This window comes from Triticum aestivum, chromosome 3A, assembly GCF_018294505.1.
Source record: "Triticum aestivum cultivar Chinese Spring chromosome 3A, IWGSC CS RefSeq v2.1, whole genome shotgun sequence".
In the NCBI taxonomy this organism is placed as follows: domain Eukaryota; kingdom Viridiplantae; phylum Streptophyta; class Magnoliopsida; order Poales; family Poaceae; genus Triticum; species Triticum aestivum.
Genome location: NC_057800.1, coordinates 556076158 through 556102502, shown reverse-complemented (window position 1 = coordinate 556102502; position 26345 = coordinate 556076158). Strand labels below are relative to the sequence as shown.

The 26345-nt window shown below is 46.5% G+C and overlaps 1 protein-coding gene across 1 annotated transcript; it reads right to left on the bottom strand.

Annotated features, from left to right (window-relative positions):
* Positions 1–19444: 19444 nt before the first annotated feature.
* Positions 19445–22789, bottom strand: LOC123062203 (coenzyme Q-binding protein COQ10 homolog, mitochondrial). The gene is made up of 4 exons (XM_044485603.1): positions 22105–22789; positions 21813–22008; positions 20005–20136; positions 19445–19916 (listed from the first exon to the last, which is right to left on the bottom strand). Exons 1-4 carry the CDS (start codon positions 22404–22406, stop codon positions 19794–19796), a joined length of 753 nt encoding a protein of 250 aa, XP_044341538.1. The 5' UTR covers positions 22407–22789; the 3' UTR covers positions 19445–19793.
* Positions 22790–26345: the final 3556 nt, after the last annotated feature.

Below are 26345 nucleotides of genomic sequence, written 5' to 3'. Positions count from 1 at the left end.
AAATATGAGTGGAGCTGCAGCAAGCGACTAGCAAGTATGGTGGCTAACTTATTCGCAAAAGAGAGCGAGAAGAGGAGGCAAAGCGCGAGCGAGAAACTAGAGAACAACCTGCGCAAACATTACTCCAACACCGTGTCCACTTCCCGGACTCCGCCGAGAAGAGGCCATCACGGTAACACACTCAGTTGATTCATTTTAATTAATTAAGGTTCAAATTATCTACAACCGGACATTAACAAATTCCCATCTGCCCATAACTGCGGGCACGGCTTTCGAAAGTTTGAATCCCTGCAGGGGAGTCCCAACTTAGCCCATGACAAGCTCTCGCGGTCAACGAAGGAATAGACCTCCTCCCAAGACGTTCCGATCAGACTCGGTATCTCGGTAATTCAAGACACTTCGACAGGTTAAAACAAGACCAGCAACACCGCCCGAATGTGCCGACAAATCCCGATAGGAGCTGCACATATCTCTTTCTCAGGGCACACTCAGATTGTCCAAACTTCCGGTAGGCCAGCCCAGAGTTGCCCCTGATAGCCACCGGTGGCTGACGGTTTGGACCAACACTCAGAGGAGCACTGGCCCGGGGGGGGGGGGTTAAAATAATGATGACCCTTGAGTCTGCAGAATCCAAGGGAAAGAAAAGGCTAGGTGGCAAATGGTAAAACCAAGGTTGGGCGTTGCTAGAAAAGCTTTAAACAAGGCGAAATATCAAGGGGTTCCCATTATAACCCAACCGCGTAAGGAACGCAAAATCCGGGAACGTAACACCGATATGACAGAAACTAGGGCGGCAAGAGTGGAACAAAACACTAGGCGAGAGGCCGAGCCTTCCACCCTTTACCAAGTATATAGATGCATTAAGATAACATAGCAATATAATGATATCCCAACAAGTAAATAAAAGATGTTCCAACAAGGAACAACCTCCAATCTTCACCTGCAACTAGCAACGCTATAAGAGGGGCTGAGCAAAGCGGTAACATAGCCAATCAACGGTTTGCTAGGACAAAGGTGGGTTAGAGGTTTGACATGGAAATTTGGGAGGCTTGCAAGCAAGCGGTAGGCATCGTAGCATTGGCATAGCAAAAGAGCGAGCAAACTAGCATAGCAAAGATAGTAGTGATTTTGAGGGTATGATCATCTTGCCTGCACAGTTGTCAGAGTTGGCTGGATCCTCGAAAGCAAACTCAACGGGCTCCTCGTTAGCGAACTCGTCTCCCGACTCTACCCAAACAAGACAAACAAGCAACAAGGATACAATCAACCACGTGCAAACTCAAACAACTCGATGCAAAGATGATATGCTATGCGGGATGCGATGCGGGATGCAAAATGCAAGATATGACAGGAAATGTATGAAACTGGCCTCAACTTGGAAATCCAAGTGTGCCACTGGAAAGATGAGACGAAATCGCTTGAAAACGATATAAAGAACGCCGGAATCGGAGTTACGGTTTGGAAATGGCAAGCGATTCAAAAATGACACCGGTCTGCGATTTACAGCAAGTAGGCATCTAAATGCAATGAAATGAACATGCTACAGCACCCAAACATGACAACAAAATACATGGCAGGGATGCACACAAGATGCTTAACAAAAGTCTAGCACTGAGCTACGGCCAATTCATCCATTAACAGGTTCAAACAAGCATAGCAAAAATGCATATGGAAAACAGATCTCAGACTTACTAAAATTAACACTTGTCTGGAATTTCAGATCAGGTAGCCCTCTTCGGAGCAACAAAACTACATGCTACAGGACCTGATCATGGCAAAGTAAAGCATGGAATGGAGCTACTCAAAGAACTTAACAAAAGTCCCTTAGTGACCTTGAGCCAAAAGGGATCAGAAAATACAATTGCAAGCATGTGAACATAGCAAAAACATAATCAGTTTTGAGACTGTGAAAACTGACACATGCTGAAATATAACTCAAGTAGGCATGTTTACGAGCTCGATCCACTCACTACGGTGTAAGTCATGGCAAGACAAGCATACATACATCAATAAGGCACAAAATTCAAGCTAGACATGGCAAGAGAAATAGCACAGCATGCACGGATCAACCACAACATCATCGGCAAAATTGCAAACAAGTTGACAATCTGCCCAGATTCACAAAGTAGCAAAAGTAGAGCTCGATTGACTCAAGCTAGGGTGCTCCATAATTACAAACAAAGACATGGATGGATAGAGCGCTACAATATTAACAAAACATCCTTACTGATCATCCTCAAAAGAGGCACGGATCACTAGGAAACAACATGAACATATGGCATCATGAGATAAACAGCTCCAGGACTTAGTGAAATTACTAAGTCCCTGAAAACAGAATTAGCAAGTGCACCACTTTGCAAGCTTGCAATAGTCACCACACACATCCTAAAAATACATGGGTTGCACCTCTGGAGAGATGACAAAACCCTTAACAAAACACATGTAGAGCATCAGGGCATATCATGCACACATTAATCATGGCAAAAATGACAAAAACCTAAATGGAGTAGCAGATCTAACAATTAACTCAAGTAGCCCTCTTCTAACAGCATTTCGGGCATCAAGATTAACTCAAATGAAAATGATGGAATGGAATGAAATGATGTACTCTCTAAGGTGAACATTTTGATATGCTATATGCATGAATCGGAGCTACGGATGCAAAGTTACGGAGCCACGAACATGTGCACTTGAACTGAAAATATCAGGGACTTAAAAAAAACAACCCTCAGATCTAGGGTTCCGGCGGGCACGCGGATCGAGGCGGCGGCGCTCTCGCCAGAGATGACACGGGCGGTGGCCGGAGAGGTTGGGGGCGCCGGATCCCGAGGAAGAGGAGGAGGACGGAGTGGACGGTGGCGGCGGCGCGCTCTGGTCGGCGCGGGCGAGTGCGGCGGGCTGGAGGAGTTGCGGCGGTGCGGCGCCAGCGCGGGAGCGGGGTGGAGCGGGCGACGGCGTCGGGGAAGAAGGCACGGGCGGCGCGGCGCTGCCTCTGGCCCGGATCGGCGGAGGGAGGGCCGCGCGCGGGCCAGGCGGGCCGGCGCGGGCAAGGTGGCGGTGATGTGGGCGCGGTGGCAGCGGCCCAGTAGGATGGCGACACGTGGCGGCGGCGGCGGGGACGGACGGACAATGTCCGTCGGCAGACTTTTGTCTGGCGCGGCGCGGAGGGTTGGATCTAAGGTTTGGACGAGGGGGGATCCGGATTTTCAGAGGAGGGGCTAGTTTTATAGGTAGAGGGAGCTAGGAGAGTCCAAATGAGGTGCGGTTTTCAGCCACACGATCGTGATCGAACGCTCTAGATGATGGAGCAGAGTTAGGTGGGTTTTGGGCCAAATTGGAGGGGTGTTGGGCTGCAACACACACGAGGCCTTTTTGGTCCCTCTGTTAACCGTTGGAGTATCAAACGAAGTCCAAATGATACAAAACTTGACAGGCGGTCTACCGGTAGTAAACCAAGGCCGCTTGGCAAGTCTCGGTCCAATCCGGAAATGTTTAATCCCCACACGAAAGAAAGCTAGAAATGACCACCGGAGGAGAACGAAGCGCCGGAATGCAAAATGGACAACGGGGAAAATGCTCGAATGCATGAGACGAACACGTATGCAAATGCAATGCACATGATGACATGATATGAGATGCATGACAACGATAACAACACACGGAGACAAAAACCCGAATCCGAGAAAATAAATATAACTTAACGCCTGAGACGGCAAGAGTTGGAGTACAAATTGGGAAAGTTACATCCGGGGTGTTACAACACTCCACCACTACGAAAGGATCTCGTTCCGAGATCTAGGACTGAAAGAACGCCGGGTACTCAGAACGGAGGTGATCCTCGCGTTCCCAGGTAGCTTCACGGTCGGAATGGTGTGCCCACTTGGCTTTGAGAAATTTGATTGACTTGTTGCGAGTCTTGCGTTCAGTCTCTTCAAGAATAGCAACTGGGTGCTCACGATAAGAGAGATCTTCTTGGAGCTCAATTTCCTCGAAATTGACGGTGTGGTCAGGAGTCTTGAAGCACTTTCGAAGCTGAGAGACATGGAACACGTCATGAACATTTGCAAAGTTTGAAGGAAGCTCGAGTTGATAGGCGAGGTCGCCTCTTTTGCTGACAATCTTGAAAGGTCCCACGTATCTGGGGGCAAGCTTCCCTTTGATACCGAAGCGACGAGTACCTTTCATAGGAGAGACACGGAGGTAAACATGATCTCCGATCTCGAAAGCCAAATCACGGTGCTTACTATCATAGTAGCTCTTCTGACGGGATTGGGCTGCTTTGAGGTTATCACGAATGACTTTGCACATTTCTTCTGCTTCTGTGATTAAGTCATTACCCAAAAGCTGACGTTCACCGGTTTCAGACCAGTTGAGAGGGGTACGGCACTTCCTGCCATACAGAATTTCAAATGGGGCCTTGCCCGAACTTGCTTGAAAACTGTTGTTGTAGGAGAATTCAGCATAAGGAAGACAATCCTCCCACTTCATGCCGAAGGAGATCACACAAGCCCTGAGCATATCTTCAAGAATCTGATTGACACGGTCGACTTGACCGCTAGTTTGAGGATGGAAAGCTGTGCTGAAGCGGATGTTGGTGCCCATGGCCTTCTGAAAAGAATCCCAAAACTTCGAGGTACCACGGTCTGAAGAGATCACTTGTGGAATACCGTGCAGAGAGACAATACGAGAGGTATAGAGTTCCGCCAATTGAGCTGCAGTGATCGACTCTTTGATAGGCAGAAAGTGAGCCACTTTGGTGAGTTTGTCGATGACAACGAATATAGCATCATTGCCACGCTTGGACTTTGGGAACCCAGTCACGAAGTCCATTTCAATGTGGTCAAACTTCCATTCTGGAATGGCAAGAGGTTGGAGGAGACCTGCTGGCCTTTGGTGTTCTGCCTTCACTCTTCTGCAGACATCACATTCATTCACGAATTGAACAATCTCGCGCTTCATTCGAGTCCACCAATAAGCCTGTTTAAGGTCCTGATACATCTTCGTGCTCCCAGGGTTGATTGAGAGGATAGAATTGTGAGCCTCGTTCATGATCACTTTACGAAGTTCACCTTTGGGTACAACAATTCGATCCTCGAAGAAGAGAGTGTCCTTGTCATCAAGGCGGTAGCACTTGTACTTGGACTGACTCTTGGCAATCCCAATCTTCACCTTTTTCACCATAGCATCAAGAAGCTGGGCTTGGCGAATCTGGTCTTCCAAGGTAGGAGAGACTTGGAGGTTGGCGAGGAAACCTTGAGGAACAACTTGCAGATTAAGCTTGCGGAAAGCTTCACAAAGCTCGGGTTGATAAGGCTTGAGAATCAGACTGTTGCAGTAAGCTTTCCTGCTCAATGCGTCAGCAATCACATTGGCCTTGCCTGGAGTATACTCGATACTCGGATTATACTCTTGAATCATTTCGACCCATCGAGTTTGCCTGAGGTTGAGATTAGGCTGAGTGAAGATGTACTTGAGACTCTTGTGATCAGTGAAAATGTCCACTTTTCTTCCCAATAGAAGATGTCTCCAAGTCAAAAGAGCATGCACAATTGCCGCCAACTCGAGATCATGAGTGGGGTAGTTCTTCTCATTAGGCTTCAACTGGCGAGATGTATAAGCAACAACTTTCTTCTCTTGCATCAATACTACGCCAAGGCCTTGGAGAGAGGCATCACAAAAGACCTCGTATGGCTTGGATTCATCAGGCGGAGTCAGAACTGGAGCAGTGATCAATTTCTCTTTCAAAGTGTTGAAAGCAATGTCACACTCCGGAGACCAAACATACTTGACGTGCTTCTGGAGAAGATTAGAGAGAGGCTTCGCGATCTTAGAAAAGTTTTCAACGAACCTTCGGCAATAGCTTGCGAGACCGAGAAAACTACAGAGTTGCTTCACGTTCTGAGGAGGTTCCCAATTCACAATTGCAGACACCTTCTCAGGATTCACGGCAATGCCCTTGGCGGAGATGATATGACCAAGATAAAGAACCTCATCGAGCCAAAATTCACACTTGGAGAACTTGGCGTAGAACTGATGTTCTCTGAGCTTATCAAGAACCAAACGCAAGTGCTTGGCATGATCTTCCTTGTTCTTCGAGAAAACCAGAATGTCGTCGAGATAGACCAAAACGAAGTCATTGGTGTAGGCATTGAAGATGAAGTTCATCATGCGAGAGAACGTCAGAGGAGCGTTGACGAGGCCAAAAGACATGACAGTGTATTCATATGAACCAAAGCTTGTCCTGAAAGCCGTCTTGGGAATATCTTGCTCACAGATTCGAATCTGATGATAACCCATACGGAGATCAAGCTTGGAGAATACTTGGGCACCTTTGAGTTGTTCGAACGGCTCATTGATGTTGGGAAGTGGGTATTTGTTCTTGATGGTCTTCTTGTTCACTGGACGGTAATCAACACAAAGTCGGTCCGTTCCATCCTTCTTCTTCACAAAAAGAACACCACAACCCCACGGAGAAGAACTAGGCTGTATGAGACCCATTTTCTCTTGAATATCGAGTTGCTTCTTCAGCTCCTTCAACTCTTCAGGTCCGAGCTTGTAAGGACGTTTGCACACAGGTTCCGTGCCAGGCTCAAGATCAATAACGAATTCAACTGGCCAGTGCGGAGGCATTCCTGGAAGCTCTTCTGGAAAGACGTCTTGATATTCGCAAACGACTGGAATTTGAGAGATGGCATCGAGTTCACCCTTCTCATTAAGAGAAAACAGACGGATAGTATTATCCCGAGCGGCAAAGACAATTACATCCTCAGACGAATGAGTCAATTGAATCTGCCTGGCAGCACAATCAAGCTGAGCCTTGTGCTTAGAAAGCCAATCCATCCTGAGAATAAGATCAATATCCGAGTTACCAAGAACCATCGGAGAAGCCAGAAACTTGAAATCACCCATCATGATAGAAATATCCGGAATCTCGTGATTAGCAAGCAAACATTTACCCGGAGAGACAACTGCTAACGGTTTATGCATAACTTGGGAAGTCAACTCATGCTTAGATGCAAAAGGTTTCGAGATGAAGCAATGCGATGCACCAGTGTCAAAAAGAAATTTTGCAGGAACATCATTAACAGGAAGGTTACCCATGATCACATCTGACGAGTCCTCTGCCTGAGCTGCATTCATCAAATTGACCTTGGTGTGCTTGGGGTTATGCTTGACCACAGCTGTACTTGCCGATCTGACAGGAGGAAGACGCCTCTGGTTGAAACACTTGTTGGCATAGTGACCCTTCTGTTGGCACTTGTTGCACGTGACCTCTGAAAGCGGACGGTGATACGGAGCACTCGATCTTGGAGCTTGAGACGAAGTCTTGTTCTCAAAGCCAGGGTTGGGTGGGTGGGAAGAACCACTGCCACCTTTGCTCTTCTGCTGACACGGCTGACGGAACGGAGGAGGAGGAAGCCAAAACTTCTGCTGCTTGGCCACTTGAGTAGAGGAAGAAGGAGTAACATCTCTGACTCGCTTCTTGGAAGCATCACACCTCAACTGAGCAGCCTCTTGCTTCAGTGCCATGTTGTAGAACTCATCATACCTCAAGGGTTCAAAGAGAACAAGAGCGAGCTGAATTTCTTCTCTGAGACCACCCCTGAACTGGTATATCATGCTCTTCTCATCAGGGACGTCCTGCTTGGCAAAGCGAGCGAGCTTCTGAAACAACTTGTTGTAGTCATAGACAGACAAAGAGCCTTGCTTCAGGTTGCGGAATTCCTCACGCTTGCTTTCAACCACGCTCTGGGGAATATGATGAGCTCGGAAATCTCGATGGAAATCATCCCAAGTGATAACATGTCCACCTCTGGAGTCCTTGTACTGCTGGAACCATTCTGCAGCTTGATCTTTGAGTTGGAAGGAAGCGAACTTAACAAAGTCCTCAGGCCTGACGTTACTGCACTCGTAATGCTTGCATAGATCCACAAGCCAATCGTCAGCATCGGTTGCCTCAACACAATTGCTGAAAGTCTTTGGCTCGTTAGCAAGGAACTGGTTGAGTGAAGCAAAGTGATTCTGATTGGTGCCTTGATTCCCTTGGTTGCCTTGATTGCGCTCTTGAAGAATTTGCATGATCAACTGTGTGTTTGCATTGGTTGCGGCCATCACAGCTTGCCATGCCTCCGGAGGAGGTGGAGGTAGTGGCGGATCAGGATTCGGAGTCGTGCGCGTCGGAGGAGCCATCCTGAAGAGGTTGACGTCCATTAGCACATTGATAGATAAATATTGAAGCTGAATCCAACGGAATGAAAATTGCAACATATAGTCTTCACATCCGAACAAAATGAACGAATGCATTCCTCTTGAAATGGTCACATATCCATAAATTGAGAAGCCACGTAGAATTAAGGTAGAGAAATAAATCAACAAGGTACGGATCAAGAACGAATAATCGGTAAGAAATCCCAATCTCAAACCAATATCCGTGGAAGAAGAACTAGAACTACTAGAATTCCCACCTATGAAACTCCCGAACCTTTCCGGTTATGCAATCAGGTGTTGGTGATACATGGGAAGCATAATATCTCACCCAAATCTAGCAAATCCTACATCCAGCTGTATCCATCCTTCAACACATAACCAAGAAACCTTCGGAAACCATCTACCTCAACCTTCGAAAAGCATCCGTTATACAAGTTATGGCGATACTCCCGAACTCCCGCCCCAGTACTAGGTGGCATCGAGGTTATCTCACCAACGGACTGCATAAAAGAGATTTTCGATGTTGGCGTACTAAACTCAGGTATTCCAGAACTGCAGCGATAAAATTATGATGACAACACCTCAGAGCTCAACTCCCCGGGACACTTCCACTAAACCCCTGACAGGAGGCACCAAGACAATGTTCTCATCATAAAACCATCGGAACGATTCCAAGATACCCGCGTGATCCTAAAAAAAATTAGTGAAATTTGAGAAGAGAAGAGTCAAAACTCTACGTCAGGATGCCTTACCAGAGCGATGAGGAGACTGGGAAGTAAAAAGAATTCCTAATCTCTCCGATATATAATTCCTAAAAGACTCAAAACATTTTTCTAGACACAACTCGGCCGCTAAAAACGATCAAGCAATGGGGCTCCTAAGGTCGGGGAAGGCTCTGATACCAACTTGTTACACCCTCGATGCGACTATAGCTCCCACGTGTCGAGGCACGGCTTAGAGACATAATCACATTGAAGGCATATGTCGCAAGTTAGGCAATCTTCACAACATCCCATGTAATATAAATCATAAAGGGGAGATAACATAGTTGGCTTACACTCGCCACGTCAATCAAGTACATAAATAACATTACATCATCCAAACACTCATGGCCCGACTACGGTGCCATAAAAGAGAACCCAACATGCGACACGGTCCCAATCACCCCCAACTGGGCACCACTACTGATCATCAGGAAAGGAAACATAGTAACGTTGAGAGTCTTCGTCGAACTCCCACTTGAGCTCATACACGTCTCCTGGAGCGGAATCATCAGGCCCTGCATCTGGTGTAATAGTAATCTGTGAGCCACAGGGACTCAGCAATCTCGCACCCTCGCGATCAAGACTATTTAAGCTTATAGGTATGGCAAGGTAAAATATGAGTGGAGCTGCAGCAAGCGACTAGCAAGTATGGTGGCTAACTTATTCGCAAAAGAGAGCGAGAAGAGGAGGCAAAGCGCGAGCGAGAAACTAGAGAACAACCTGCGCAAACATTACTCCAACACCGTGTCCACTTCCCGGACTCCGCCGAGAAGAGGCCATCACGGTAACACACTCAGTTGATTCATTTTAATTAATTAAGGTTCAAATTATCTACAATCAGACATTAACAAATTCCCATCTGCCCATAACTGCGGGCACGGCTTTCGAAAGTTCAAATCCCTGCAGGGGAGTCCCAACTTAGCCCATGACAAGCTCTCACGGTCAACGAAGGAATAGACCTCCTTCCAAGACGTTCCGATCAGACTCGGTATCTCGGTAATTCAAGACACTTCGACAGGTTAAAACAAGACCAGCAACACCGCCCGAATGTGCCGACAAATCCCGATAGGAGCTGCACATATCTCTTTCTCAGGGCACACTTAGATTGTCCAAACTTCCAGTAGGCCAGCCCAGAGTTGCCCCTGATAGCCACCGGCGGCTGGCGGTTTGGACCAACACTCAGAGGAGCACTGGCCCGGGGGTGTTAAAATAATGATGACCCTTGAGTCTGCAGAACCCAAGGGAAAGAAAAGGCTAGGTGGAAAATGGTAAAACCAAGGTTGGGCATTGCTGGAAAAGCTTTAATCAAGGCAAAATATCAAGGGGTTCCCATTATAACCCAACCGCGTAAGGAATGCAAAATCCGGGAACGTAACACCGATATGACGGAAACTAGGGCGGCAAGAGTGGAACAAAACACTAGGCGAGAGGCCGAGCCTTCCACCCTTTACTAAGTATATAGATGCATTAAGATAACATAGCAATATAATGATATCCCAACAAGTAAATAAAAGCTGTTCCAACAAGGAACGGCCTCCAATCTTCACCTGCAACTAGCAACGCTATAAGAGGGGCTGAGCAAAGCGGTAACATAGCCAATCAACGGTTTGCTAGGAAAAAGGTGGGTTAGAGGTTTGACATGCCAATTTGGGAGGCTTGCAAGCAAGTGGTAGGCATCGTAGCATTGGCAAAGCAAAAGAGCGAGCAAACTAGCATAGCAAAGATAGTAGTGATTTCGAGGGTATGATCATCTTGCATGCACAGTTGTCAGAGTTGGCTGGATCCTTGAAAGCAAACTCAACGGGCTCCTCGTTAGCGAACTCGTCTCCCGGCTCGACCCAAACAAGATAAACAAGCAACAAGGATACAATCAACCACGTGCAAACTCAAACAACTCGATGCAAAGATGATATGCTATGCGGGATGCGATGCGGGATGCAAAATGCAAGATATGACAGGAAATGCATGAACCTGGCCTTAACTTGGAAATCCAAGTATGCCACTGGAAAGATGAGATGAAATCGCTTGAAAACGATATAAAGAATGCCGGAATCGGAGTTACGGTTTGGAAATGGCAAGCGATTCAAAAATGACACCGGTCTGCGATTTACAGCAAGTAGGCATCTAAATGCAACGAAATGAACATGCTACAGCACCCAAACATGACAACAAAATACATGGCAGGGATGCACACAAGATGCTTAACAAAAGTCTAGCACTGAGCTACGGCCAATTCATCCATTAACAGGCTCAAACAAGCATGGCAAAAATGCATATGAAAAACAGATCTCAGACTTAGTGAAATTAACACTTGTCTGAAATTTCAGATCAGGTAGCCCTCTTCGGAGCAACAAAACTACATGCTACAGGACCTGATCATGGCAAAGTAAAGCATGGAATGGAGCTACTCAAAGAACTTAACAAAAGTCGCTTAGTGACCTTGAGCCAAAAGGGATCAGAAAATACAATTGCAAGCATGTGAACATAGCAAAAACATAATCAGTTTTCAGACTTAGTGAAAACTGACACATGCTGAAATATAACTCAAGTAGGCATGTTTACGAGCTCGATGCACTCACTACGGTGCAAGTCATGGCAAGACAAGCATACATACATCAATAAGGCACAAAATTCAAGCTAGACATGGCAAGAGCAATAGCATAGCATGCACGGATCAACCACAACATCATCGGCAAAATTGCAAACAAGTTGACAATCTGCCCAGATTCACAAAGTAGCAAAAGTAGAGCTCGATTGACTCAAGCTAGGGTGCTCCATAATTACAAACAAAGACATGGATGGATAGAGCGCTACAATATTAACAAAACATCCTTATTAATCATCCTCAAAAGAGGCACGGATCACTAGGAAACAACATGAACATGTGACATCATGAGATAAACAGCTCCAGGACTTAGTGAAATTACTAAGTCCCTGAAAACAGAATTAGCAAGTGCACCACTTTGCAAGCTTGCACTAGTCACCACACACATCCTAAAAATACATGGGTTGCACCTCTGGAGAGATGACAAAACCCTTAACAAAACACATGTAGAGCATCAGGGCATATCATGCACACATTAATCATGGCAAAAATGACAAAAACCTAAATGGAGTAGCAGATCTGACAATTAACTCAAGTAGCCCTCTTCTAACAGCATTTCGAGCATCAAGATGAACTCAAATGAAAATGATGCAATGGGATGAAATGATGTACTCTCTGAGATGAACATTTTGATATGCTATATGCATGAATCGGAGCTATGGATGCAAAGTTATGGAGCCACAAACATGTGCACTTGAACTGAAAATATCAGGGACTTAGAAGAAAAAACAACCCTCAGATCTAGGGTTCCGGCGGGCACGCGGATCGAGGCAGCGGCGCTCTCGCCGGAGATGACGCGGGCGGCGGCCGGAGAGGTTGGGGCGCCGGATCCCGAGGGAGAGGAGGAGGACGGAGTGGACGATGGCGGCGGCGCGCTCCGGTCGGCGCGGGCGAGCGCGGTGGAGGGACGGCGCCGGGCTGGAGGAGCTGCGGCGGTGTGGCGCCGGCGTGGGAGCGGGGCGGAGCGGGCGCCGGCGTCGGGGAAGAAGGCGCGGGCGGCGGGGTGTTGCCTCTGGCCCGGATCGGCGGCGGGAGGGCCGCGCGCGGGCGAGACGGCGGTGATGTGGGCGCGGCGGCGGCGGGCCAGTAGGATGGCGACACGTGGCGGCGGCGGGGACGGCCGGACAATGTCCGTCGGCAGACTTTTGTCCGGCGCGGCGCGGAGGGTTGGATCTAGGGTTTGGACGAGGGGGGATCCGGATTTTCGGAGGAGGGGCTAGTTTTATAGGTAGAGGGAGCTAGGAGAGTCCAAATGAGGTGCGGTTTTCGGCCACACGATCGTGATCGAACGCTCTAGATGATGGAGCAGAGTTAGGTGGGTTTTGGGCCAAATTGGAGGGGTGTTAGGCTGCAACACACACGAGGCCTTTTCGGTCCCTCGGTTAACCGTTGGAGTATCAAACGAAGTCCAAATGATACGAAACTTGACAGGCGGTCTACCGGTAGTAAACCAAGGCCGCTTGGCAAGTCTCAGTCCAATCCAGAAATGTTTAATCCTCACACACGAAAGAAAGCTAAAAATGACCACCGGAGGAGAACGAAGTGCCGGAATGCAAAACGGACAACGGGGAAAATGCTCGAATGCATGAGACGAACACGTATGCAAATGTAATGCACATGATGACATGATATGAGATGCATGACAACGATAACAACACACGGAGACAAAAACCCGAACCCGAGAAAATAAATATAACTTAACACCGGAGACGGCAAGAGTTGGAGTACAAATTGGGAAAGTTACATCCGGGGTGTTACACGGTCCCTCGGGATTGAACTCCCACAAGCGTAGAGGCCGGCATTTGCAAGGCTGGACTTGATGAACCAGCATAACTTGTGTTACCGCGACCAAACTAAAATCTCCATTAAAGAGATCTTGAATGCGGCTTTGCAGTATAGGCACGTCCTTGGCCGGACCCCAGCTCAATCCTCTGCTAATCCATGACATCAGCGGTGGTGGAGGGCCTGGGTGGAAGACAGAGGCGGCCGCCCACTTGGCACTTCTTGGAGCCATGATGTAGAACCACTCCTGTTGCCACAATTCAGACACCTCTGGAATGGAACCTTTGGGCCATGCAGCTCCCGTCATCTTGTGTATTGAGGCGCCTCCACACTCCGCATGTTGCCCCTCGATCATCCTCGGTTTTACTTCAAAGGTCTTGAGCCATAGGCCAAAGTGAGGGGTAACCCGGAGGAAGGCCTCACACACAACAATAAATGTCATGATATGAAGAAAGGAGTCCGGAGCTAGATCATGGAAATCTAGCCGGTAGTAAAACATCAAGCCCCTGACAAAAGGATCCAATGCAAGGCCTAGACCTCGGAGGAAGTGGGAGACGAACATGACGCTCTCGTTGGGTTCGGGGGAGGGGACGGCCTGCCCCCGGGGAGATAGCCGATGCAGAATCTCGGCGGTCAGATATCTGGCCTCCCTAAACTTTTTGATGTCTTCTTCCGTGACGGAAGAAGGCACCCATCGGCCTTGAAGGCTAGATCCGGACATGACTAAAGGTTGGGAGCACCTGACCTGAACTTTGGGCGTTTGAGCTTGAGGTGGGGGAAGGATTCGATTGAGCACATGAGGGAAAAATAAAAGGCCTCGTCCCTTTATAAAGAGGGTGGATATCGAGCGTCCTCTCCGTGTCCGTTTGGACTTGCCTATGATCTAAGAGTCCTAGAAGCGGTTGGGTTACCCACGTCCGTATTGATGAGAATTCCGGAATAAGGGGACACGATCTCTGCTTTGACAAGACGTGCCAAGGAAACCGCCTCGCATGACGCGGTGAGGGGGGATAATGAAACGACTCGGATAAAGGCTCGGCCGTGAGCCGGACACTATCTTTGTGTTCAAAATCTTCTATGAAGTACTTGGAGGAGGAACCCGCCTTGCAATGCCGAAGACAAACTGCGCGCCAGACTCGTCGTCATTGAAGCCTGGTTCAGGGGCTACTAAGGGAGTCCTGGATTAGGGGGTGTTCGGATAGCCGAACTATACCTTCAGCCGGACTCATGGACTACGAAGATACAAGATTGAAGACTCCGTCTCGTGTCCGGAAGGGACTTTTCTTGGCGTGGAAGGCGAGCTTGGCGATACGGATGTTCAGATCTCCTACCATTGTAACCGACTCTATGTAACCCTAACCCTCTCCGGTGTCTATATAAACCGGAAGGTTTTAGTCCGTAGGACAACATACACATCAACAATCATACCATAGGCTAGCTTCTAGGGTTTAGCCTCTCTGATCTCGCGGTAGATCTACTCTTGTACTACCCATATCATCAATATTAATCAAGCAGGACGTAGGGTTTTACCTCCATCGAGAGGGCCCGAACCTGGGTAAAACTTCGTGTCCCTTGTCTCCTGTTACCATCCGGCCTAGACGCACAGTTCGGGACCCCCTACCCGAGATCCGCCGGTTTTGACACCGACACTAGCGTTGATGGAACACCGACGAAGAAGAGGACAACAAGCCACCAAACCTAGTTGTTTTGTGGCGTTCACATGAGGGTCGCGACGACCAGCAAGACTCGATGACGATAAGGACATACACCGGACTCTTGATCGTGGCGGTGACATGAACCTTCAAAAATGCGAACAAATACTCCCACCAAACCTACAAGTAATTATCTGAGAGCTTATGTATTTGTGCGTCCAGACTGCTAACCTTGTGAGTTCCATAGATTCAGGGTGCTTAAACCCTTCGTAATCAACAAGGATCAGGCCATGCCTCTTGGAATGTTCGTGGTCTTGGAAGAAACAAAAAATGCACTGACGTTACATCTACTCTTTCCGGTCTCGATGCTTCCTTCATTTGTCTCCAAGAAACCAAACTTGATGAGATTTCTTTTTTAAGGCTAGCTCCTTTCTCCCCCCTAACCTGCGATCCTTTCACTTTCTTCCCTCAATTGGATCTGCTGATGGGGTCCTACTCCTGACCGCTTGGAATGAACATGACTTCTCCATTTCTTCTGTTACTTCTCTCACGCTCTCTTTAACGTTACACTTCACGGCCAAGGCTAATAACGATGCTTTCTCAATCTCGGATATCTATGGTCCTTGTACTACCTCAGATAAGCAAGCCTTTGCCGATGAATTGCTTTAGTTGGGCCAGTCCGTCTCCAGCCCATGGGCGTTTATTAGCGACTTTAACTTCACCCTCGGACCATGTGATCATTCCAATGACAACTTTGACCGCTCCGAGGCTGCTTTTTCTCCTCTGTACTTAATCAGATTAAGCTTTAGGAGCTCCCCTGCTTGATAGGTTATATACCTGTTCCAACCATTAAGTCCATCCTATCCTCATTCGTTTAGATAGGGCTTTCGTTAATACCGATTGGAGCTTTCTCCTACCAGACTCCTCCCTCGCATCCACCTGTCGAACAACGTCCGACCACGTTCCGTTAGTTCTTTCAACACCCTCCAAAATTCCCAAACCCTCCATTTTCCATTTCAACAATGGTCTTCTACGTTTTCAGCCCTTCAAAAACATTATTTCTCAAAATTGGAACAGTGTTTCTCCATATCAGAACTTGGCATCTATGTGCCTAAAACTAAAGCAGGTGCGGGCCGCGGCTAAGACTTGGGCTAAGAAGGCAAGGTCCCCTTTGGTGATCACCAAAGACTGTAAAACTGTCATCACCTTCCTTGACAAGATAGAACAATCCCGTACTCTATCCACCCTTGAACGCTCTTTGCGCACCCAAGTGGCTCTCTTGCTGCATCGACACAATGCTCTCTCTGCGCTTTACTGGCGCCAACATGCCAAAATTAAAGACTGTGCCCTCGGAGATGAGAACTCAGATTACGTCCACCTTTGTGCCACCATTCATACGTAAAAACCAGATCAAAGCCATCACCGTCAACGGCGTCGATGTTTCCTCACACTCAGGCAAATATCATGCTTTGCACGATTACTTCAGAAAAAAATCATTGGCTCTCCGATCGCCCATGACATGCCCCCCAACCTTGATGCGTTGGTTTCGACATCTCGTCTTAGTTTGTCTCAGTCCAACGCTTTGTGTGCGCCTTTCACCCTAAATGAGATTAAGAAGGCCTTGCTCTCCAAGAACGACACAACGCGAGTCCAGGACCAGATGGCTTTGGGTCGGCATTCTACAAAGCAAACTGGGATCTCGTAAAAACGATCTGATGCATCTTTTATCTACTTTTCACTCATGCACCATAGACCTTACGCGCATTAACAAGTCCTTTATTGTTCTCGTGCCCAAAAAAACGAGGAACTTCTGAGCCAGATCACCTTCGGTCGATCTCTCTATAGAACTGCTCCATCGAACTCTACTCTAAATGCCTAACAAATAGAGTTCAATTGGTTATTTCGGATCTCGCCCACACTAACCAATCTAGGTTCATTAAGGGACGTAACATTGCGGAAAATTTCATCCTTGCTGCTGATATTGTTCAAGGATGCCACAAACATAAATGTCCGGCTCTGGTTCTATAATTAGACTTTAAGAAAACCTTTGATTCAGTCTCCTGGACTGTCTATGCAAGATCTTTAAGGCTAAAGGTTTCTCGGACTCTTAGATTTGTTGGATTATGATATTAAATAACTCCAGTCAATCGGCTATCCTTCTCGACGGTGTCCCCGTGAATTGGATCCATGCAAAAATGGTCTTAGGCAAGGCAATCCTATCTCTCCATACATGTTTATAATTGTTTCCGACATTCTGCAACACATGATTTTACATGCCTCTAACCAAGGTCTACTGCACCATCCAATTGTTCCGAACCCCCCCCCCCCCCCCTATCATGTGCTACAGTATGCCGATGACACTCTCATTATCATCAAGGCTGACTCAGACCATCTAACCAATCTTAAACTTATTTTGCATAACTTCTCTTTGGCTACTGGGCTTACAATAAACTTTGAGAAAAGCATGTTCGCCCTGATCCACGTAGACCCTCACACTGCTACGGTTATGGCATCCTCTCCAGATTGCATATTTGCTTCTTTTCCTCAAAATTACCTCGGCCTCCCTTTATCTACGCATAAGCTACGGCTTCTAGATTTCCACCCTATGATTGCCAAGGTTAATAAGCGGTTGGCCGGTTAGCAAGGACACCTTCTCTCTGCGGCCGGTAGGGCGGTTCTCGTCAAGTATGCTATTCGTGCCCTCCCCACCTACGCCATGAGTGCCATGCTTCTTCATGCTGGCACCATTCTAGAGATCGACAAACGTTGCCACGTCTTCTTTTGGGAAAGTGACGACACTGTCAATGGGGGACGGTGCAAGGTTGCTTGGGACGAGGTTTGTGCCGCAATTAGCAAAGGCGGTCTAGGTTTTCGTTGCCTACGCACCCACAACATTTGCCTCCTCCTTAAGTCGCTAAGTAAAATCCACTGTCCAGGCAACGCTTCCTGGGAGACGTGGCTTGCTAACACCAATGGCTGGGCCGGTGGGCACTATATTGGGGACTCTCATAGGTTACACACGAACGTCGGGACAGATCTAACGTTTGGTCTTTCCTTTTTTTCGCTCAATCACTCATGTCAAAATTGGCAACGGCGTCTCTACTGCCTTTTGGCCGGATCTCTGGATCGGCTCTGTAACTCTAGATGACCACTTTCCAAGTCTCTTCTCACACGCCACCAAACCGAACGTCTCAATTGCGTTCGTGCTAACCGACGAGGACCTATGACTTCCGTTACAACCACGCCTGTCCAACGCTGCTACCACCGAGCTTTAATCCTTGCATTCCCTATTAGCCACTGTTATCTTAATGCCGCAGGTACCAGATTCACGTTTACGAAGGATTAACGACAAACACCTCACTGTTGCTTATGCTTATGAAGCGGCTTTTGCCTCTTGGCCAGAGGATTTGTTCGCAAATTTCATCCGGGGGAAGAACTACGTGACTAATCGATGTAGGTTGTTTCTATGGCTAGCGCATCGAGGGCGCTTGTTCACCAACGAGCGTCGATTTCGAAGAAGTCTATCAGACTCTGCCTCCTGCCCGTTCTGCTCGAAAACTGAATCAACCTCACATGCTATTACACGGCCCAACGGTCTCCGAGGCCTGGACGGCTGTGACCCATTTTGCGACCCATTTGCATTCGATGCAATAAGAAGAAACCCTAGATCCCAAGCACTGTGTAAACCAAGGTCAGGAAGGTTGCACAAAGGAACCCAGTCAAATCATTAGAGGAAGGGAGGATCAGGAGTGATCGGCAATGGACAGAAAAAGTCACAGCAGGGGTTACCAACAGAGAGCAAAACCATGTACTACTAAGGCCTCCTTTGATTTACAAGATTTGCATAGGAATTTTACAGGATCAACACCCTCTGGAATTTCCCCTTTACGGGATCCTTTGATTCACAGGGTTTTGGAAGCGTAGGAATAGGAAACGTACAGGAATAGGATGTCTGTCCACTGAAATCCTACGTCCTGCAGCAAAATTGAGGATTTTTTTCATGAAGTCCAACCTCATGCTTGTTTTCCTGTGAAAATGAACTAAGAAGTTCCTATAGGATTGGTTCCTGAGGAATGCAATCTTGCGAATCAAACAACATGTAAAGGAAAAATCCAAAGAGTATCGATCCTGTAAAATTCCTATGCAAATCCTGTAAATCAGAGGCCTACATGTTATTTGATTCGCAGGATTGCATTCCTCAAGAATCAATCCTATAGGAACTTCTTAGCTCATTTTCACAGGAAAACAAGCATGAGGTTGGACTTCATGGAAAAATTCTCTGTTTTGCTACCCGGCGTATGATTTCAGTGGACAGTACATCCTATTCATGTACGTCTCCTATTCCTACACTTCCCAAACCCTGTGGATCAAAAGAGACCTAAGCTGGAAAGAAACATGATGTAAAAAATGAACAGAAGATGGCTCAAAAGACAAGCGAGGAAGTCACAAGGCTGCAGTTCACATAATATCAGAAGCATACATCATGCTTATACGCTTTGTGCCCATAGTTCAGGGCGAATTACACTTTCCGATTGACCAGGCAAATAATCGTATGTGTGTGTGGCCATTTTGCTGTTACACATGGATAGTAAACTAGTTGTACATAAAAAATCTCTCTGCAGAAATAGCCAAAGAGTGAAAATTCTGGCCAATTTCCCTCGAGACCCACTTGCCTAACGGAACCGTGACATCACAAATGGACTATATGCATGGTCATCCTCTATTGTAGTTTACCGAGACAAGTTACCATGAAGAGATTCTTCAAAATTGGATTATTTGTGTTTATCTTCCATGCCCGTAAGACTTTTCCAGCACAGGAACGGCAGGTCCATAAATTCTAAAACATCGATCGCTAAATGAGCCTACCAGCTTGGAAACAACTTCCTTGAAGAACATGGAAGCAACCTGTGGTAAAAAGCTTGATAAGGACGATGGAAAATAACAAAATGAAGCCACTTAATGTGTGTATATACTCATAACAAACAAGTTTTACCTGCCGATATAGTGGTGACTGAAACTTAAAATCCACTAAGAAGTAAAGGTCACATGTTCCAGGAACAGGACCAGGCTTGAATTCCCAAACGTTTATCAAATGATCGAAAAGTCCACTTTGAGACGCTGTCGTCTGCAACAGAGCAATAGAGTCAGAAGCAAAAACAATGCAACTACTCAATTCAGGAGAAAAGATGGTAAAAGTATGACAAACAAAGTACTAGTGTACCAAAGAGAACTGCCTATCGCTGTGATAAATACTGAAAGTTAAAGAGGGACACTAGATTGACTGCAACCTAGACTATCCAAGTTGATAAATAGACTTTCATCCAAGATTGACCATCCTATTTATTAGAACAAAGTGAAAGAAGCTACCAAGCTTGCTCTGGAAGGCTAGAAGTTCACACATTAATTAGAAAGCGAAGAGACAGATCTACACTTATTAGGGTGGGTGTAGATAATAACAACGCTGCTTAATCAGATAAAAAACACGTACTAGAACTGTTACAACCATATATGAGATACAACTGTATGACATGATCAGTGATACAGCATATGTATGTATTGTAATATCTATCCGTGCAAGTGAGCTGAGATTCGGCCAGTTTGTGTAGTACTAAAGTACATCTCAAGGAAGTCTGTTATCCAAGAGCAGATCAAATGTCATGACCTCAAAATCAATTGCACCTCAGTTAAAAAAATTCAATTGCACCTCAGTTAAAAAAATTCAATTGCACCTCAGTTAAAAAAATCAATTGCACCTCCAAGATTTTAGGCAAAGTACTTCTACAGTCGTGTTTATCAAATAAATCATCCCATATTTACACAAGCCATCAAAAGTTCAAGTTAAAAAAAACTCATGATAAAAATTTGGTGCATACCGTGTTATGTTCGCCTAGGTTGATTTTAAATGGATGATGTGATCTCAGGTTTATAACACTGCAATGACAGTTTCACACAATATATAATGTCCAGGTGAATAGAATATCTAAGATATGAGTTGACAACAATATCTGTTCATATTGGCTAGTTCAAGTGTGAATTTGGTAATAACTCAGAAATGCTTAAGTTTATTCACAAGCGGGTTAATTCCATCCCAGCCAAAACCGGCAAACAACAGTTAGTATTAGTTCATTTTCTTTCTCTGCCTGGGATACAAGCAGTAAAGCTAGTTAGATACCGTATTTGAGGGTATGCAACGATTTTGTCTTGTTGGGGAAACTGTTGAAGAATCTACCAACACTATCTGCAACATAATAAGTGTTTGCTACTTATAGTTCAGCTACAATGATATCATGTCTGGCCACACAAGAGTCTGGGCGAGTGGGCGTATTAACAAAATGAATATAAACATACAACCTTAATACAAGAGGTTGAAGAATTTATAAATAATAAAATGAATATGAACAAATAACCTTAGGATTAGCTCCTGGGAAAAATAATACTGCCGGTAAAAGACTAGATTAGAAGTGTTATATTCAGCGGATCCAAGGAAGTGATGAACCAATTTCTTACGAGTGACAGCAATACTCCCTTGGAAAAGTATTGCAGCTCACCGTGATGAATGATCTAAATCATAATGGTGGTTTTGCAATTACAAAACGAATAGATAGCTACCACATATGTCATGAATATGATTGAACTTGCAATACAGCTCACATTAGAACAACTTTTATCCCCGTTAGTATTTTTTTCTTATTCTACAATCCTTTGAGAATCAATGATATCTGATTAGGTGATAACAATTGAATTGTCTGCCTTCATACTACTACATTATCCTATCAGAGCGACGACATACACAAATCTCACCTTGATATACTTGGGCTTCTCCATCTCCACATGAGAGACATAGCTTTCAACAAAGAACTTGAATCCAATTTCGAGCTCGGCATCAAACGAGCCGTTGTCATACCGTCTAATAACCCTGGACCGCTGGCACCAGGGCACAAAATCCTCGTAGAGGTCCACAGCCGCGACGACGGCATACATCTGCTCCGGCGAGTACCTAGGACGACACAGCCACCGGAATCAATCATTTCAGAAGGCAGTCACCTGAAGAGCACCCCAAGAGCAAGCGGGCCATCGTTGATATATTAATTACCCCATCACGCGCCTCTCCTCGTAGACCTTGGAGAGGACACTCCCCTCCTCCCCGTCGCCGCACCCGAGGAAGCTCCTCGTCTGCGCGCCCGCGGGCCAGCCCGCGCCCAACCGGCGCGGCTCGCCGCGCGCCGGCGGATCGGCCCAGCGGCCGACCCTGCCGCGGCTGCCGCCTAGCCCGGCCAGCGTGGTCGCGCACCTGGCATTGGCGAGCGCCTCCCCCCTGCCGCACTCGCCCTCGGCGAACCCGCGCAGGAGGGCCAGCCCCCTCCTCCGCAGCACCGACCGCGCGCACGGCAGCATCGTTGGAGGCCTCCAGGCGTGATCCGGCGGCGGGGAACCCTAGATTCGGGGACGGTGGTGCGGTTGGCGGCGTCGCCGGAGGAGGCCGTGGAGGGATCGGAGGTGGGGCGAGAGGCGTGGGGGAGCGGAGCTCCTAGGTTGCGGGGTCAATCGGATTTGGGGAGAGGTGGAGCGGCCGGTATGGGGAGGGAGGACAGCGGGGTGGGCGGGCGCGCGTGGGGTGGGGGGATGCGTGGCTGGCTGTGGTTGGTGCCTGCGATCTGGCGCGACCAGAAAAGAAAAGAAAACGTCGGAGCTGGCGAAGACTCGTCGAGGCTGTGCCGTCGGATGATCGGTACGGGCGGCGGCACGAGTATCATGCCCGGGTCGGGCCGGTGGACGGCGGTTGCGTACTTGCGTGTGCTCGCCTAATTCCAGATTTGACCAACGACCATGCCGCGGAAGGGTTTCCCCGAGGAAGCTTCTTTCATGTCTAAAAAATGGACCGTAAAATAAACAGGTACACCCTCGGAAAACACTGCACCCAAATTGAAAAAATAATTTAGAGAATTTTAAAAAGGAAAAAGATTCTGAAACTTTTTGAAATCAAACATGATTAAACATTACACCGGTGTGAAAAGTTTCGCGAAGGAATATCATCGACCGACTCCAGGGCCAAGAAAACAAATTTGAGATTATAAAAAACGTGAATAGTAATTTTAATACAGTGTCAGTTTTGTTCTTTCTTCGCCCAGAATACCACGGGAGTCATTCCTCCTCGAAACCTTTCCGAAAATTTTATGCTAGACCATATTTCTTCGCCCAGAATACCACGGGAATTTCTTCGCCTAGAATACCACGGTTATGCTAGACCGTATTTGTTACAGAAAAGTTTCAAAAATTCTTGACACTTTTTATTTTTTCTAGATTCGGGTGCATTGGTCTCCATGTTCCAAAGATCTGTGTCGCGTACTCCCTTCGTCTTTATTTACTTTGCCTATAAAATGTATCTGAAGTCAATTCTTATAAAGTTTGACCAATTTTAGAAAAAAACATTTACTAAATGAAATCAATATCATTAGATGCGTATGAAATTAATTTTCATATTGTATAACTTCAGTATTGTAGATGTTGATATTCTTTAATACTCCTTCTAATTCATATACATCCGTATCTAGACAAATTTAAGACAAATAATATAGATCAGAGGGAGTATAAATTTGGTCCCACTTTGCATGACAAGTTGTGAATATGTTTGGACTGATCACATGGCAATTTTAAGAGGAGAGGGGGAGGGGTTACAACATGCCAAAATTTTGAATTATTTTATTTCTTACACCATGGCAAAAAATAGAAAAAAATATATAATAGTCACATGGCAATTTTTGTGAACATGTGTCGTGCAGGACATGGCAAGTTGTGAAAATGTTCCTTTTTGCTGAAATTCAGATCCCATGGCAATTTAATTTCAGAGCCATAGCAAATTGTTTTCCTAGAACATAACAAGTTTTTTCAGGCCATGGCAAATTCCTTTGCTGGACCATGGACTAGTTTTACATCCATGGCATATTTCAGAGCCATGGAAAATTAAAGTTTACGAGCCATGGAAAAATTAGTATGTATAACATGGCAACTCTCTTGATTTCTGTAACTACATATGCTTTTTTATACGCATGAAATCATGTATACGTGGTAGTTTATTACTCCCTCTTAAAAAAAATATAAGACGAAAAGTTTCATCTTATATTTGTTTACAGAGGGAGTACCTATAAGAATAGCAACTTTTGTGGGTATTTTTATCATCTAAACATGTCGAATTACACATTATGTGTTTTCTTGAATCATGGGTTGCGTGCTAGTTTTATTTAAAAAGGAATGGCAACTTTTGTATGATTTTTACCTAATTAAGTTGGGTGCAATACTTTTTTAAGGCCTGGTTTTTATGGTGCAAAAGCTGGACCTCTTATGAGCCATTTTTACTTGGCACTTGTTGATCTTTACTAGCGAGGAGATTTGACCGGGGGGGGGGGGGGGGGGGGGGGGGCTAGGGTTTCCTCCCACTAGTGAAATGAAGAGGTTCGCCCGAGGCTGTCTCCTTCGCTATCGTTATTGCGTTATTAGAGCAACTCCAATAGCTCCTATAAAAATCTTCCCGCAAAAGCTGTTTTACGGGGTGACCATATAATTTAGGGGAAGTTTTCTAACACCTACTTTTCTCAGTTCACATAAACTTCTTTCCTATTTTTTCTATTTCTCACTAAATCGCGTCAGGGCCCGCAAGTCAGTGACATGGCAAGGCGACCGTGAGGCGAGGCAAGGAAGGTGCAGTGGCGTTGGTGGCTGGCCTCGAGGCAACGGCGCGACCTCGCGGGGGTAAGGGAGGAGGCGGGGATACGCGACCTTGCGGCGGTGCTTGCATGGCGGCGTGGACCATCTTCCCATAAGTTTTTTTAGGTGAACTTCCCATGAGTGAGAGATGCGGGAGGGGGTTATACGGGATCTTGTAATAAAAACCGGTCTATGGGGTTATTATTTTTGAAGTTGTCTATGGGAGTTGTTGGGAGCCTATTTTATTCTCGAAGGGTCATTGGCCGTTCTTTATTTAGAAAGAAGAGAGTACAACATGCTTGATAGTCTAGACGGTCTAGAGCTATCAGCCGACAGAGTCGAAGCTCAAAATATGACAGGTACAACTCGAACTGAATCTACAAGATGGCAATAAGATGGGCTAGGGTTTCCTCCCACTAGTGAAATGAAGAGGTTCGCCCGAGGCTCTCTCCTTCGCTATCGTTATTGCGTTATTAGAGCAACTCCAATAGCTCCTATAAAAATCTTCCCGTAAAAGCTGTTTTCGGGGTGACCATATAATTTAGGGAAGTTTTCTAACACCTACTTTTCTCAGTTCACATAAACTTCTTTCCTATTTTTTCTATTTCTCACTAAATCGCGTCAGGGCCCGCAAGTCAGTGACATGGCAAGGCGACCGTGAGGCAAGGCAAGGAAGGTGCAGTGGCGATGGTGGCTGGCCTCGAGGCAGCGGCGCGACCTCGCGGGGGTAAGGGAGGAGGCGGGGATACGCGACCTTACGGCGGTGCTTGCATGGCGGCGTGGACCATCTTCCCGTAAGTTTTTTTTAGGTGAACTTCCCATGGGTGAGAGATGCGGGAGGGGGTTATACGGGATCTTGTAATAAAAACCGGTCTATGGGGTTATTATTTTTGAAGTTGTCTATGGGAGTTGTTGGAAGCCTATTTTATTCTCGAAGGGCCATTGGCCATTCTTTATTTAGAAAGAAGAGAGTACAACATGCTTGATAGTCTAGACGGTCTAGAGCTATCAGCCGACAGAGTCGAAGCTTAAAATATGACAGGTACAATCCAAACTGAATCTACAAGATGGCAATAAGAGAGAAAGGGATACATCAGTAGAAGTTGCCTACACAACCGGCAGCTCTACAAACAGCGATGTCCTTCTTGATAAGCTCAAGTATCATGTCAACATTACTGGCCACTTGCTTGAAAATCCTTGCATTTCTTTCTTTCCAAATTCTCGAGTGGATCAGGATGGTTATAGTGTCAAAATTTCGTCTGGCCCTCTTTGGAATCTCTCTCCATGTATTGATCCACCAAGACTCTATACTACCTAAGCGGTCATCTGGTATTGTGAAGGATGCTTGCGTCCAAGCCCTGGACCAAACCCGTTGTGAGAAGCGGCAGCATAAAAACAGATGTGTGCAGTCTTCATGCGTCGACAGGCATAGCGGGCAAGTACCATTAGATGGCCAGCCCCTTCCGGTAAACGATAGGTTTTTTTTTCTGATACAGGAGCTATTGGAGTTGCTCTTAAAGTCCCAAACTTTCCAGGTCCAAATTAGACACAAACAATGAAGTGGTCGACGTTATGGCATGGTTACGATTAAAAGTTTTTCTTTACTGCAAGGCATGTTTGGGCTTGCCCACC

What these genes read in the sequence shown, in the direction of transcription:
- LOC123062203 (XM_044485603.1), bottom strand. Translation starts at nt 22,406, where the DNA reads ATGCTGCCGTGCGCGCGGTCGGTGCTGCGGAGGAGGGGGCTGGCCCTC. An exon ending in GAGGAGAGGCGCGTGATGGG is followed by an intron (nt 22,009 to 22,104) that starts GTAATTAATATA and finishes GTGTCGTCCTAG; the next exon opens with GTACTCGCCGGAGCAGATGT. An exon ending in AGTCACCACTATATCGGCAG is followed by an intron (nt 19,917 to 20,004) that starts GTAAAACTTGTT and finishes TTTTTACCACAG; the next exon opens with GTTGCTTCCATGTTCTTCAA.